Source organism: Simochromis diagramma, unplaced genomic scaffold (assembly GCF_900408965.1).
Source record: "Simochromis diagramma unplaced genomic scaffold, fSimDia1.1 OVJJ01000619.1, whole genome shotgun sequence".
Classification (NCBI taxonomy): Eukaryota; Metazoa; Chordata; class Actinopteri; order Cichliformes; family Cichlidae; genus Simochromis; species Simochromis diagramma.
The window spans coordinates 258,274-272,193 of record NW_024386917.1 but is presented as its reverse complement, the minus strand read 5'-3'; the positions used below and the strand labels follow the sequence as shown (position 1 = coordinate 272,193).

The following is a 13,920-nucleotide window of genomic DNA, read 5'->3' as shown; positions in this document are numbered from 1 at the left end:
CATTTGTCCTCATTCAGTCAGAGATGACTTCGAGACATTTAACATCTCATTATTTTCACAAAGTTATTGAGTTAAATTGTAAGTGGGATCTCTTATCTCAGTGTCATCTGCATATTAGATACAATTCCAATTGTAATAGAAACACTCTGTATGGACTTGATCAGGTAAACTAAAGCTCCAATAATTAGCTCAGCCTCTTCCTCATCAACAGGATTCACATCATGGGTTTATACACTACTTCATGATGTTTCAGGGTATATGTGGAAACAAAAAAATTATAAAAAATATTAATGACTAAAAATGAATATTTTACCCAAACATTAATTTGCTGTTTCATGCAGACAAATGTAGACAAACTCGGGCTTTTCACAGATTTTATTCTAAACTTATTTGAGTCATTAGTTTGGATCCACATGGTTCCTCAGTTCTGTCAGTAGTTCTAAATTTGAACTCAGTCAAAAATTATTTCTAAATTGATTGTGGAGTCAAGGAGGCCATTTCCGTGAAAAGGGAAAGACCATCTCGGAATAAAGGCGGGTGTTTGTCATTTTGTGTGTGTTTCTCAACACAAGCTGTACAGCTTTGTACAGGGATTCTGTTTCATGCTTGCTTTATGCCTGGGGCTCATGTGGAAGAAAAAAAAGCTTGCACTTCTTGATATTCCTGTTGTAAGCTAACTGTTGAGAATCTCCCTCCCTCCCCATCCACACACACATACACACACACCTCCTCTACATTGGAGAGACCAAACAGCCACTTCACAAGCGCATGGCACAACACAGAAGAGCCACCTCCACAGGACAAGACTCAGCTGTCCATCTGCATCTTAAGGATAAAGGACACTCTTTCGAGGATGCCAATGTTCACATTTTGGACAGAGAGGACAGATGGTTTGAAAGAGGAGTGAAAGAAGCCATCTATGTCCACTGTGAGCGACCATCTTTGAACAGAGGCGGGGGTTTACGACACCAACTCTCTGCCATCTATAATCCAGTTTTGAGATCCCTTCCCAGACGCCTTAACGCCCACTCACATCCTGGGCCATCTGACCTCAGGAATTCGCATGATAAGGTGGGGCCAGGTTTCACAATGAACACACCCGAAACTCTGGCTGATTGGGACCCACGCCCAGTTTCACACCTTGGCTCAGGCGATTAGAGGATCATCAGGGGGTCCTTTTGTCCCTCTGTGGGGGGTTACTCCCACTAGGTTTATATCTGGGACTCCCCACCATTTGACCTTAGAACTGAAGAAGCTTTATATCTGGGACTCCCCACCATTTGACCTTAGAACTGAAGAAGCTTCTCGGATGAGAGGTGAAATGTCTTCAAGTAACTTAAAGAAGTCCAGACGCTTTTCTTTGCAAGCTCCTTTGACTACGATGAAATAAATTCCACTGTCCTTCACCCCAGATTCTCGAGGTTCTAGGTGGGGGGCTGTAATGTTTTATTGCAGATACAAACTATCTGGAAGATCTGCTTCTTTTGATGTAATTTAATGTAAATTAATGTACAAGAAGTTGTTCGGACATGAAGAGAATATTGCGAAAGGCCCACTCAAAGCCAAGTGCATAGCAACCATAACAATGCATGTATTTGTATCTAAAAAATCACAAAGATGAAACTGAAAACTTAAAGAGGGATAGGATGAAAATGGTAACAGATATGAAAAATCTGAATTGTACATGAATAGTCCAATACTTTCAGAACATTTTAAAGTTTGAATGGTTGTTCTGTCTATGTCTGCATTTAAATCCTAACCCTGAATAAGCCTAGTCGCCCATGACAAGCTCAACTATTAGCAAAGTAATTATGCTTTGTTATCCTTGTGAGAAGCATTTTGTGATCTTTTATCTACAAAGTACTATATAAAAAATGTTACTTATAAGATAAAAAACTAATAATTTTGTGGGTATACATGACTTTATATGATGGAAGTATATCAAAACTCAACCAAATGAAAACCCACAGTTAAAATTGTATTATTTTCCAGAAATCACTAAGACACAGTGACACAGCACACTGTCAGGCTGTAAGATTAAATATTTTCAGTAAACGTGAGAGTGGAAACATCAGTATGTTGCTGTTTTGATGTTATCTATAAACAAGATGAAAATGAAAGTAAACTGTGATCAAGGGGAATTCTCAGAAGTCACATGTTCTGTTAAAATGAAAGTAAAAACAGATTTGGAAGACTTTAAAACTGTAGATAGGTTCACATTCTGGCATTGGTGGCAGGCTTTGTCCAGCAAAGGTAGGTTCATTTTAATCCAAAGCAAAAATGAAATTGTTTCTGTAAACTTTGAATTAAATAGAATAAATACTTCATGTTTCAGTTATGGGTTTTTTTTCTTCAAAACCAGTTGCTCCACCTCAACGTAAGTTTATTCAAAAGCTATAATGATACGAGTTTTCATCCAATAAAAAAATGCACTATACATTGATGTTATTTTCTCATTAAATTGTTTCTTGTCAGTTCTTGAAAAACCATGGAGGAAAATTAACAATGGGTGAGTGAAGCTCACAGAAAAAAAATACATTTGAATTATTTCCTCTGTTTAGTCAGTAAACTACCCAGATTTTCTATGTCTATTCATTTTTTCCATGTAAGGTGTGAGATAATGTAATATTTCCTTTCCTAAGCAGAGAGAACCCAACTGATCAGCATTTTGTGGAGAACTACAAACCTGAGGTTGAAGAACAAAATCTTAGGATCCTTCTTCATGGTCCAGTTGGAGCTGGAAAATCTAGTTTCTTCAATTCTGTAAACAGCGTCTTACAAAAGAGAGCATGTTGCGAGGCTTTGGTGACTAACGCTCGTGAATGTTCCACCAAAAAGGTATGGACAGAGTACAACTATGCCAGTAACAGTTAACATGTGACTCATGTGGAGCAGGGAAATTATTTTACTGCTATTGTTAAATAATTATCATCATGTAGCATTGATATTGCATTCAGAGGTTTAACAGTGTGTGTCTTTCAGAAAAGGCTAAAAGTCACAGGCTGACAGGAAACAGGCTTGCAGAGAATTTGCAAAAGTGAAAGCAGAGTCTTAAGTTATTTTGAGCAGCAGGCTAGACGAGGCTATTTGAATTACTAGGTTATTCAAATTGATCATTGCTTTAACAGAGTAACAGATAGCTTTGAGAAGGCCTTAAGATGTTATGCATACAGTTATTATATTAACCTTGTATTCCAGATGCAGTTATAACTATTTTATACATATTGCATATCTGTGCTTATTTTGAGTTGATGTTCTATTCTAGAAGGTTTTAAGCTTCACTGGTGAGGGTGTCCAGATGATCCATGCTGAGGGAAACTAGAACATAGAAGGATAACTGCAATGCATGCTTACAGTACATATAATACATATAATCTAGGAGTAGGCCTGAGCAGAGGCCCCAATGTTTCTAGCTTCTTGTTGCAAACCTGTTGCATTTTATTCTACTTGGTAACAGATGATCAGAGTCAATAATTAGCCTCAGAGACCCTGAGGGCTTAAGATTATTACCTTGTATGGAAGGTGTTATAGAAAAGAGAAGTTCTATGTCTGCTTATAGCTATTACAAGATGTACAAGATGTACGAGTAAACTGTGACTAATGTCTGGAACATATTCTAATCTGTCTGTGACGTATGAAGGGGCGTCATTAATTCAAACCCTGATGCTATAAAAATCTGTGTATGCTTTGATTAAGTTGAAGATCAATTTCTGTTCTTCCACGCGTGTAGTCATTAAAACCATTGTTTGACCAAGAGCTTCTGGAGCTTGTTTGTACTCTCCTTCCTCAATATCTGAACCTTAACACTCACTAAATAACTTGTAGGCAGAGCAGTGATCTGGCTTTATCCATGAATGTGCAAGTTGGTGAAGGCTATTATTTATCTTTTACTGTCATGTATGCCAAGTTAATTTGTGGTGAGAACTGGAATTGGATAAATGAATGCACCATGTTCCTATCCTATCAGTAGCGTCAATGAGCTAACCTGGAAATAGTTAGTGCTAATTAGCACTAGCTATTACTAGATACAATAGCTATCATTGTCTGATTTTGTTTGCCCCTCCTGCCTCACCAGCTCGTGGTACCAATGCCGCTTTCTAGTAGTAGTGGCACTTTAGTCTCTCTATCAGATTCGCCCCTTGCTCACCACTTCTGGTTTCAAAAGGCCAAAATAATAACTTAAGTCTTCACCTTGAAGTTTCGGTATGGAATTCCACTAACCCAGTGGTGATGCTGTGGTGGCAACAAGTTATAAAAATAACAAGAGCTCAGTAGATTGTAAATTTCTTCTGAATTTATAATCATTATGGGACCTGTTTCTGAGAGTGTTTGAATGTTAAAATAAATAAATGTATTCTCCATATGTGATCCACAGTATACAACCTACAAGATCAACAAGGGAAATGCCAATGCCTTTTACCGTTTTGTCCTAAATGACATGATGGGGTTGAAAGACACAACCAGCAGAAGAAACAGAAGGATTCATGTGAAAGATGTCAAACAGGCGCTGAAGGGCCACATAAAGGATGGTTACGTGGTAGAGTTACTGCATTTTTAAAATTCTGACATTCAGTTAAAAGAATGAGATTTTTACATTATTTTTTTTAAATTTTTTTGGTAATTCATCATTTTACATTATTTGTTTTATGTTTACACTTTATCTTTTAGTTCAACCCTGAAAATAAACTGTCAAAAGGCGATAGTTACTACAACAGCACTCCAACTGAGAACGACAAAGTGCACGTTTTGGTTTGTGTAGTTGATGCCAACACTGCATCTCTGATGAGTGATGCCACTGTGGAAGCAATACAGGACGTCAGAGATGAAGCCACTGAGCTGGGTGAGCAAAAATCACTCCTTCTTCTTTTTACAATGGGACCAATTGCCTTAAAAAAATCTAATGTAAGCCATCAGTTGTTATTGTTTGTTGCCATTTCAGTGTAAACACCCATCAATAAAGAACAACACTTATTCACATTGTTAAGCTATTAGTCAGTCCTTAATTCCTTCCTTTCCTTAATTCCTTTCTTATAAAGCGTTACTCTTTCTTAGTATATAATTTGTAAATACAGATAGAAATGTATTAATTAGAAGGCTCATACATAAAATATTCATGGTATAATTTCTGAAGTCAAAATATGTGATTAACAAAGTAATTAGATACAAATTTACATATATAATGACTAAGCTATGAGCTCATTGTATGTGAGTGTGTTAATAGAGAGTTTAGAAATATTTTTTATAGTTAAGTATCTTGCGTGAGCTCGTCAAAATAGAGGATTATTTTTGCCTTATACAGCATTTATAAGTGAAAATGAAAGTACCTGAAAAATTGAACAAATAAGAGCTATCTTCACAAGAGCAAAATGGCACACAGCACAAAGACATAAAGAATATACAAACAGTATACAAACCTAACCCACCTGATATTTGAAGAATGTAGGTAGGATCAGAGTCTAAACCAGAGTTTGTAAAATAGGTTTACGAGAGAGCTACACTGAGCAATTGGAGCCACAGCGCATCCGTTTCTTTGCTAAAACACCCACAGTTTCCCCATGTATATCCTGTACATTATCTCAGCTGTCAATACTATTCCACCAACGTCAGACTCGTATGAGCCACGCAGCAGCTCCAAGTACCTGGTCTTTGGATTCACAGTTATAATCACAGTTCACAAATCACAGTCATTTGGAATTTATCAAATTTTCACGAGTCTCCTCACATTAAAATATCGATATTTTAGTAATTTAGAGTAAATTTGTAGTTTATCATTAACAGGAACACAGTAGAAAGAAACTATAACATTCGGATTGTCTACATTCAAAGGAACTACTTCCTCTTCCGCCTTTCATAGTCATGTACGAAATACGGCTGTATAAAAGTCTAGCAGCCCCTTGGCGTGCACTCACAACAATGGCTGAGCGTAACTGGAGTCATGCGCAGACTTATTTTACCTCCACAAACAGCTGAGACATGGTTTGCAATACATGTGGCAAAAAAGTGCTCCAAGAGTGAGGTGTTGTGGACATAATAGGGAGACATTCAAAAGGCGTTATTATTGGTCGTCCCGGAAACAGCGGGGGTGTCCAAATTCAGAGGTTGCTTCCACCTGAGGACCCGGCCTTCGCGGTCCAAAGAAAGCCAGGTAGTACGTCACGAGCTCCCTCGGTGGAGTGAAACTCTGCCGTCTGCTCCTTTCTATCTAAAATATAACCGGGCACTGACGTAAATTCTCGACCGCCTCACTCTTCTGTTTAATCATTTTCTGTTTGACGTTTACAGCTGTGTGAAAACCCCGGAGGAACCCACCCGAAGGATTAATAAAGTTAAATTTAATGTAATCTAATGTAATAATTTTAATCCCAGCTAAACCGATTTACTCAGGAACAAATAAAACACTGAAAAAGCCAAACAATAACATTTTTAAGTTATCAAAGTGACTTGTATATAATTTTTAACCCGAGTAGTGAAAGACCGCAGGGTTTGAAGACGATGTATTGGTCGGCTCAGATATTTGAAGTTTACACAGCTACCTGAAAATATGTTTAAAAAATTGCAACCCAGAAAGAGAAATAAGAGTAATATTAAAACTAAGTCGCTGCCGTCATTGTTGGAAACTGGAATTGGCCGGGCTGCGCTTTGAATTCTGCCATATGGTTTTTCAATTTGGGGGGGCACTGAAATTCGGGATTCTCCCGGAAAAATCAGCAAGGTTGACATGTATGGTTGCGGCAACATCACTAACCTTGTCAAACACCTCAGAGTAAATCATATTACAGAATATGAGGCGCGTATGTTGAGGCGAACTGAAGAGGAGGACAGGGACAGGTGCTGCTAGGGCGAGACAGACGTCTCTCACAGAGTCCTTTAGTGCTGCAGGCAGGCAGGTGTTCAAATAGCACAACTTCAGGTTTTTTATTTCTATATGATGAACTCTGCATTATTAAGTGATAAGAACAAGTAATCTGATATACTGTAATCATTATGATGCTATCATTTGAGATACAATAAATAAAATAAGTTTTTGTACAAAGTATCAGTATCAGATCAGTATCGTCGATACCACCCTGAATGTTACTTGGTATCGGATTGGAAAGGAAATCAGTGGTATCACACATCACTACAGATAGAAACTGGACCACCATCTTTTATGTACAACTAGAAGTGTTAGGAAACACTTATCTCACATCACAATCCATTCACTCAATATCTGTATTTTATTTTGTCAGAGATTCCACAAGTGGCAATTTTCACCAAAATTGACGAGGCTTTTCCTGAGATAAAAGATGATGTGACAAATGTCTACTGGAGCAAATGTCTGCAGCAAAGGGTACATTATTTTAATAGAACTGTATACAGGAATGCATTATAATTAAACTGTCAAAATAATTCTCATATTTTTTTATATTTCTTGTTTGTTTTTTAATTTAGATTGAGAAGTTCAGCGAACGTGTGGGCATCCCTATTAACTTTATTTTTCCAGTGAAGAACTACCACTCAGAAAGAGAACTGAATCCTGACATTGATGCTATAATAATGAACACCATGAGACACATCATTGACATTGGAAATGACTCCCTCAACAGAAAGTTAAGACCCCAGACCTAGACATCCACTGTACTGAAAGTGTGGTTTTGGTTCAAGTGTTAAAACCATCGCAATCATTTTATGTGTTACATTATGTGTTACCCATACAATATGGGTGTTTGAGGTAAGTCTGGTGTTACAGGAAAAATGATTCTATGTTTCTTTACCTTCTTTTAAATGTGCAAGCATGCCCTTTTGTCTATGGTTAGATTAGTTTAGAATTATCTTTTTAGACTTTCTCAGCAAAGACATACTGTTTTGTGACATATTGTTTTAGATTGTTTTATCTCTCACAGCTTTCTCCCAGCTCTCTGCTGACGAGACTCGCGCCACATATGGAGTTGTTTATTTTATCTGTTTTGTATTTTCTTATCCTGTTCTCACTGTGTTTCCTATAAAAAAGTGCCCAGCCTCTGTTCACGTCGTGAGTTGTTCTGAACAGCTTACCCGTGCGCACGTTAAAGCATAAAAAGTAACCTTGTCTCATTGTGTCTTTATTTCTCCTGGGTCTTTTACAGAGTTTTCCCCCAACATCTGGAAAACACACAAAGCTTCCAAAAAGCTTGAGCTTGTCAAAAGTGGCCTAGAGGCCACTTAAATAAAGAGAGATCATTACAAAGAATGAACATGATTTGTTGATGTACACAATTTTTATAGAGATATTTGGCAGACTCCGATGGCCCATCTCGGCAGTGATAGGTATTAGAGCCAGACCCGCAAATAAAAGCAGAATGTTGCAAGGAACATGAAAGAGAAGACCCTGACTTGAAGCTCTAGCTGTTGTAGGCTAGGAGGAAGCGCAGAGACAGAATGAGGCTGAGAGTTGGCAGAGCGGGAATAAGAAGGAAGACTTTTAAACCACCACCAAATATAATTAAAACTATTCTGTTTCAGTTCATGTCAAATGACTGTCAGGTTTATATTGTTGGATCGTCATTTATGCTTAGAAATATTTACCCATATATGCATAGAGTTTGATTCCATAATGATAGAGGTTTGATCCTTAGCAGTCTGTAAAGACTCTGTGTGCCTTCCAGAGTGTACTGGCATGCACACACAGATCCTAAGGTCGTACCTTATTTTATTGTTTTGTGGTAGGATAAACACATCTATGTCTGTTTTAGTATAAGTGCCTTTTTTTTAGATGAACTGCTGGACTAACCCCCCCCCCACACACACACACACACACACACCTACACGACACACAGACAAGGTACCCTTTGTTTACGTGTACGCCAATGTAAAATGTCATATTTTACAAAACTTATGTACATAACTTATGCATATTCATGTAACCTCAATAAAAGAGCAGTGTTACGAGGGAGCAGACAAGAGCAACTGGGGTCAAGCGAAGGAACGGCACTGTCGCGGTTCTCTCCCTGGTGCACGAGTAACACAAAGAACTCTGGTGACTTGCGTCTTGCTTTTTGCTGTTGTAGTTGAATTAATAATACATTTTATTTGAAAGCGCCTTTCAAAACACTCAAGGTCACTGTACACAGAATAAAAAGCCACATAAAAGCAAGCAGTTTACAGAATCATAAAAGCACAAGACGTAAACAAATTTAAAATAGCAGAATGAAGAGGTTATGTGGGATAAGCTATTTTGAACAAGTGAGTTTTGAGTTGGGACTTAAAGCGAGAGGAGGTCGGGAATTCCAGAGTCGTGGAGCAGAGCAGCTGAAAGCCCTGCTCCCCATGGTGGCAAGACGGGGGGAGGGGACGGAGAGTGAAAGGGAAGAAGTAGATCTGAGACAACGAGATGGGGCGGTGATCTCAACCAGACCGGAGAGATATGGAGGGGAGAGATGATGAATAGCCTTAAATGTGTACAAGAGTATTTTGAAATTGATACGATATTTGACTGGGAGCCAATGAAGCTGCTACAGGACAGGGGTGATGTGGTGGATAGAAGGGGTCCTAGTGATGATACAGGCAGCAGAGTTCTGGACACATTGGAGCTTGTGGGTGGATTTTTGAGTAAGACCAAAAAGAAGTGAATTACAATAATCAATCTGGGAAGTAACACGGCTATGGACAAGAATGGCAGTGGCATGTGGGGTGAGAAAAGGATGGAGACAATTAATGTTGCGCAATTTAAAATATGCGGACCAAGTGACATTATTAATGTGTGACTTGAAAGATAGAGTACTATCGAGGATGACACCCAAACTTTTCACAGAGAAAGAAACGAAGACCAGCTAGTTATTGATAGTAACAGAGAAACTGTTGAATTGTCTCGTTCTAGCGAGGGGTTGTGCTAGACTGACCCATCAGTGACAAGTGGATAAACTCTCAGGTTATTAATAAATGTATTATAGTCATATAAACAAATGATGAAACACATGGCAGTGACATTGATGGTTTAACAGAGTGTATATGACACTGACAACTCTATTCCCACCAAAGAGGTAAATGGACCAGTTCTTATATAGTGCTTTTCTACTCTATCTGAGCACTCAAAGCACTTTATACAACTAATTTATTCATCCAATCACACAGCACTTTTACTAAGCTGTTAGTGCCTATCTAACATTCATACACATTCACACGGATGCATCGGAGAGCAACATGGGGTTAGTATCTTGCATAAGGACTGATGTACTGTGGTTTCATATTATGAAGGTTATCATGGAACACCTCAGACCTCAGGTGAGCAAGTCACATGACTTTTAGCAGTTTGCACACCAGTCCCACTTGGGGGTGGACAATGCAGTGATACATCCGCTGCAGGGAGCGTATTACTCCCTCTATAGACCCAGCATTACAGTTTGTTTAAGACGATCCAGCCTGGGCTGCTTAGAGAGAAGTTGGAGGACATGTAGATGGAGGCTCAACTGGCTGACTTCAAGTACATCACAGATATACTAATGTTCTAATGCAAAAACAAACATAATCATTTTATGATTGGAAATCAAACAATCTGATCAGTGGTCTTTGATTAGTGGTTGTTGATCAGTTCCTTCATCATAATTTGCATAATTATGACGAAGGAACTGACCTCCCAGCCCATTGTTCCTTCAGTGGGCTGGTTTCAGTCATTATGCAAATGTACTGGTTATAAGATTGGGGAAACCTGCAGTCAGCTGAGACTGAAGAAGTCACTTGGATGAGTGACGAAACGTTTGTGCCACTGAAAACGCTATGTCCATATGAACAGAATCAACTTTTGGAGACTACGTTTGTTCTTATTTTCTTCAATCCGTGATGTTCTAGCTTACGGAGGGCTTTCTTATAAAGCAACAAATGATTTCTCCACGCTAAATGATGATCTTCTAAATTTGTATTTAGAAGCTAACAAGTTATCTGCTTTAGGCTACGTGTTTGTGAATTATTCTACAGAGTCAAATACTTCTGATTTGAGGACTTATTTTTCACAGGAACTACAATATCCTGAGTCGTACGTAGTGAGGAGGTAAAATTATTAACAAGATAATTGACCACTGTTGGAGTAGCGTTCAGGTAGCTGCTCTGCTCTGTGTTGGTACAGGTCATTGAAGATGATAACAGTTGGTGGATTATATTCTAAAACTTAGTTACAGCGCTTTCAGAAAGACATCTACTTTGATAAAGTCTACTCTCCACTGCTGTGTAATCAATTATTGTAAATGTAATTGGGAAATGATCAGACAGGAGAGAGTTTTCAGGAAACACTGTTAAATGTTCAGTATCTATGCCATAAGTTAAAACAAGATCTAGAGTGTGATTAAAGTGGTGGGTGGGTTCCTTAACATTTTGAGAGAAACCAATTGAGTCTAATAACAGATTAAATGCCATGTTGAGGCTGTCATTTTTAGCATCTACATGGATGTTAAAATCACCCACAATAATTATTTTATCTGAGCTCAGAACTAAATCAGATAAAAAGTCTGAGAAATCAGACAGAAACTCTGTGTAAGGCCCAGGTGGACGATAGATGATAACAAGTAAGACTGGTTTCTGTGTTTTACAGCTGGGGTGGACAAGTTTATGATGTTTTTAACGAACACCTTTTATTGCTTGTAATGCACAGACACACCAACAGAGGGCAGTAATATCCCTATAACATTCATTGTAAAATTACTATTACAACACTCCCACTTAATTTTACCATGGAGTTCACTTACTTGACTGCCATTGCTTATTTCTTTCCAAAAAAAAACAACATTATGCACCTATATCACAGTGTTACTAGAAAATAAAATAAAATAAAATAATAAAAAAATAATAAAAAAATAAAATAAAACATTTTCTCTTTTGGTTTGAACTTACAAAAAAAATGTACTGTGTCCATCTTAGACAAAACTATTATTCTTTATTAGGATAGTTCACCCATATCCTTCATTTTGAAGTGTTTCTTCAGAGTTAAGGTCTTCATGCTCTATGCTGATTCTGTAATCAAAATCAGATCATCAACATACAAAGCCAATATTTCCAACTCCTGACCTGTTCTAACAAACACACACTAAACTGAAGTACTCTGTGTAAAACCAATGCTTTTCATGAACTCTGTAAAAGCTTTGCTCCAGCAACGTGGAGACTGCTTCAGTCCATATATTGACTTCTTTAGTTTGCACACTAGATGTTCCTGCCCAGGTTTGATGTAACCCTCTGGCTGCTCCATGTAGATTTCCTCTTCCAGGTGTCCATTCAAGAATGCAGTCACAACATCCATTTGATGCACATTTAGATTGTTTTGCACAGCAAATGATAACAATGTACGAATTGAACCAAATCGTACAACAGCAGAGAATGTTTCATCATAGTCTGCACCATAAATCTATGAATAGCAACAAGTCTGCACTTGTATCTTTCCACTTGTCTATCACTGTGATGCTTAACTTTAAAGACCCATTTTGATCCAACTGCTTTGCAATCCTTTGGTAGATCCACTAAATCCCATGTGCCATTTTCCAGCAGTGACTCATATTCCAAATCAGCTGCTTCTTTCCACTCCTTTGCATTTGGACTTGACATAGCCTCTTCCAGTGTATTTGGTTCTGTGACACAACAGATGTTTGCATAATGATCAACTGTAGCTACATCAGCAAACTCCTCTAATCCATATCTCTTTGGAGGTCTTCTGATCCGCTGATCTCCTTTTGCAGCCTCACTGGCGACAGTCTCCTCAGTACTTTGTCTTTCACCCGTGTGTAGTGTCACCTCATTCCCCAATTAGAGATCATTTTCACTTTGTTTGCATTTAAACTCTGGTTCACTGAAGACGACATCTCACCAAATCAGTATTTTTCCTTTTTCCTCATCCCACAGTCGGTGGCCTTTTGCATTGGTTGCATATCCCAGGAAACGAAGTTTCACTGCCTTTTTGTCCAGCTTCTTTCTCTCTGTGTCTGGAACATGAGCATAAGCAACACAAAAAAATACTTTCATATGGCTAATGTCTGTTTTTTTTCCCATACCATCTCTGATAGGGTGTTTCATTCTTTAAAGCAGATGTCGGGAGCCTATTCTGTATGTACAGTAAGCTTCTGCCCAGAATGTGTTTGGCAACTTTGCATGTGACAGCATACTTCTAGCAGATTCCACAAGAGTTCTGTTTTTTTTTCTCTGCAACACCATTTTGCTGTGGTGTATGTGGTACAGTCATTTCATGGTGGATGCCTTGAGCTTTCAAATATTCTTGAAACTCTTTAGATGTGTATTCCCCACCATTGTCAGTTCTGAGTCTTATTACTCCCTGTCCACATTCATTCGAGAAGATTCTTTCAAACTCTTTGAAGTTGTTCAGGATTTCCATTTTTTCTCTTGTGAAATACACTTTACAACTATCTGGAGTAGTCATCAATGAAAGTAACAAAGTACTTTTTTCCTCCTAGTGACTCAGTTTGAAAAGGACCACAAACGTCACTATGCATTAATTGCAACTTGCGTTTTGCTCGTAATTCTCCCACTGATTTGTAAGGTTTTCTTGATAATTTGCCCTCAACACAAGCTTCACAAAAAATGTCCTCCTCTAAAGCTAACTCCTTTTACAGCCCGTTCTCACTCCCGAGGTGTAACATGTCGACGTTTTGTCACGTCCCGCGGCGTTCCTGGGGAACGCGAAAGGAGACCTTCAGCGTTCTTATGGTACGCGGAGGGTTATGGCTGAAATCCAGTGCAATGACGCTCCCGCGGTAATAGACGTTCCAGCCCTGTATTCCAGCCCTAAACCTAACCTTATCCCTAGCCCTAACCATAACCTTATTCTTGATATTAACCAGGACTTTAATGACGTTACATAGCGTGTTTCGAAGCTATTTGAAGGAAAAGAGTGAACATGTGTAGATTGAGTCCAGACGGTTCTCATATTTCCTCATTTTTTCCGAGGTTGTCATTTAGGAACGTGTTGGG

At 38.5% G+C, this 13,920-nt stretch overlaps 1 protein-coding gene across 3 annotated transcripts; it reads left to right on the top strand.

Moving 5' to 3' along the window:
• The first annotated feature begins 2,105 nt into the window (after window positions 1–2,105).
• On the top strand, window positions 2,106–8,061 carry LOC120736388 (interferon-induced protein 44-like). Of its 3 annotated transcripts, none has more exons than XM_040036439.1 (8): window positions 2,106–2,253; window positions 2,336–2,377; window positions 2,476–2,509; window positions 2,643–2,838; window positions 4,376–4,537; window positions 4,669–4,840; window positions 7,230–7,330; window positions 7,432–8,061. In XM_040036439.1, the coding sequence occupies exons 1-8, from the start codon at window positions 2,109–2,111 to the stop codon at window positions 7,606–7,608; spliced, it is 1,029 nt and encodes a 342-aa protein (XP_039892373.1). In that variant the 5' UTR covers window positions 2,106–2,108; the 3' UTR covers window positions 7,609–8,061. The 3 variants fall into 3 exon arrangements, with proteins under 3 accessions (XP_039892373.1, XP_039892374.1, XP_039892375.1); XM_040036440.1 differs by having other exon boundaries at window positions 2,108–2,253; window positions 2,646–2,838; XM_040036441.1 differs by having other exon boundaries at window positions 2,109–2,377.
• The last annotated feature ends 5,859 nt before the right edge of the window (window positions 8,062–13,920 follow it).

Bases quoted from the DNA above. Each gene is read 5' to 3' on its own strand.
- LOC120736388 (XM_040036439.1), top strand. From the start codon at position 2,109: ATGAAAATGAAAGTAAACTGTGATCAAGGGGAATTCTCAGAAGTCACA. The intron at 4,841-7,229 runs GTGAGCAAAAAT...TTATTTTGTCAG, and splicing joins AGATGAAGCCACTGAGCTGG to AGATTCCACAAGTGGCAATT. The intron at 7,331-7,431 runs GTACATTATTTT...TTTTTAATTTAG, and splicing joins GCAAATGTCTGCAGCAAAGG to ATTGAGAAGTTCAGCGAACG.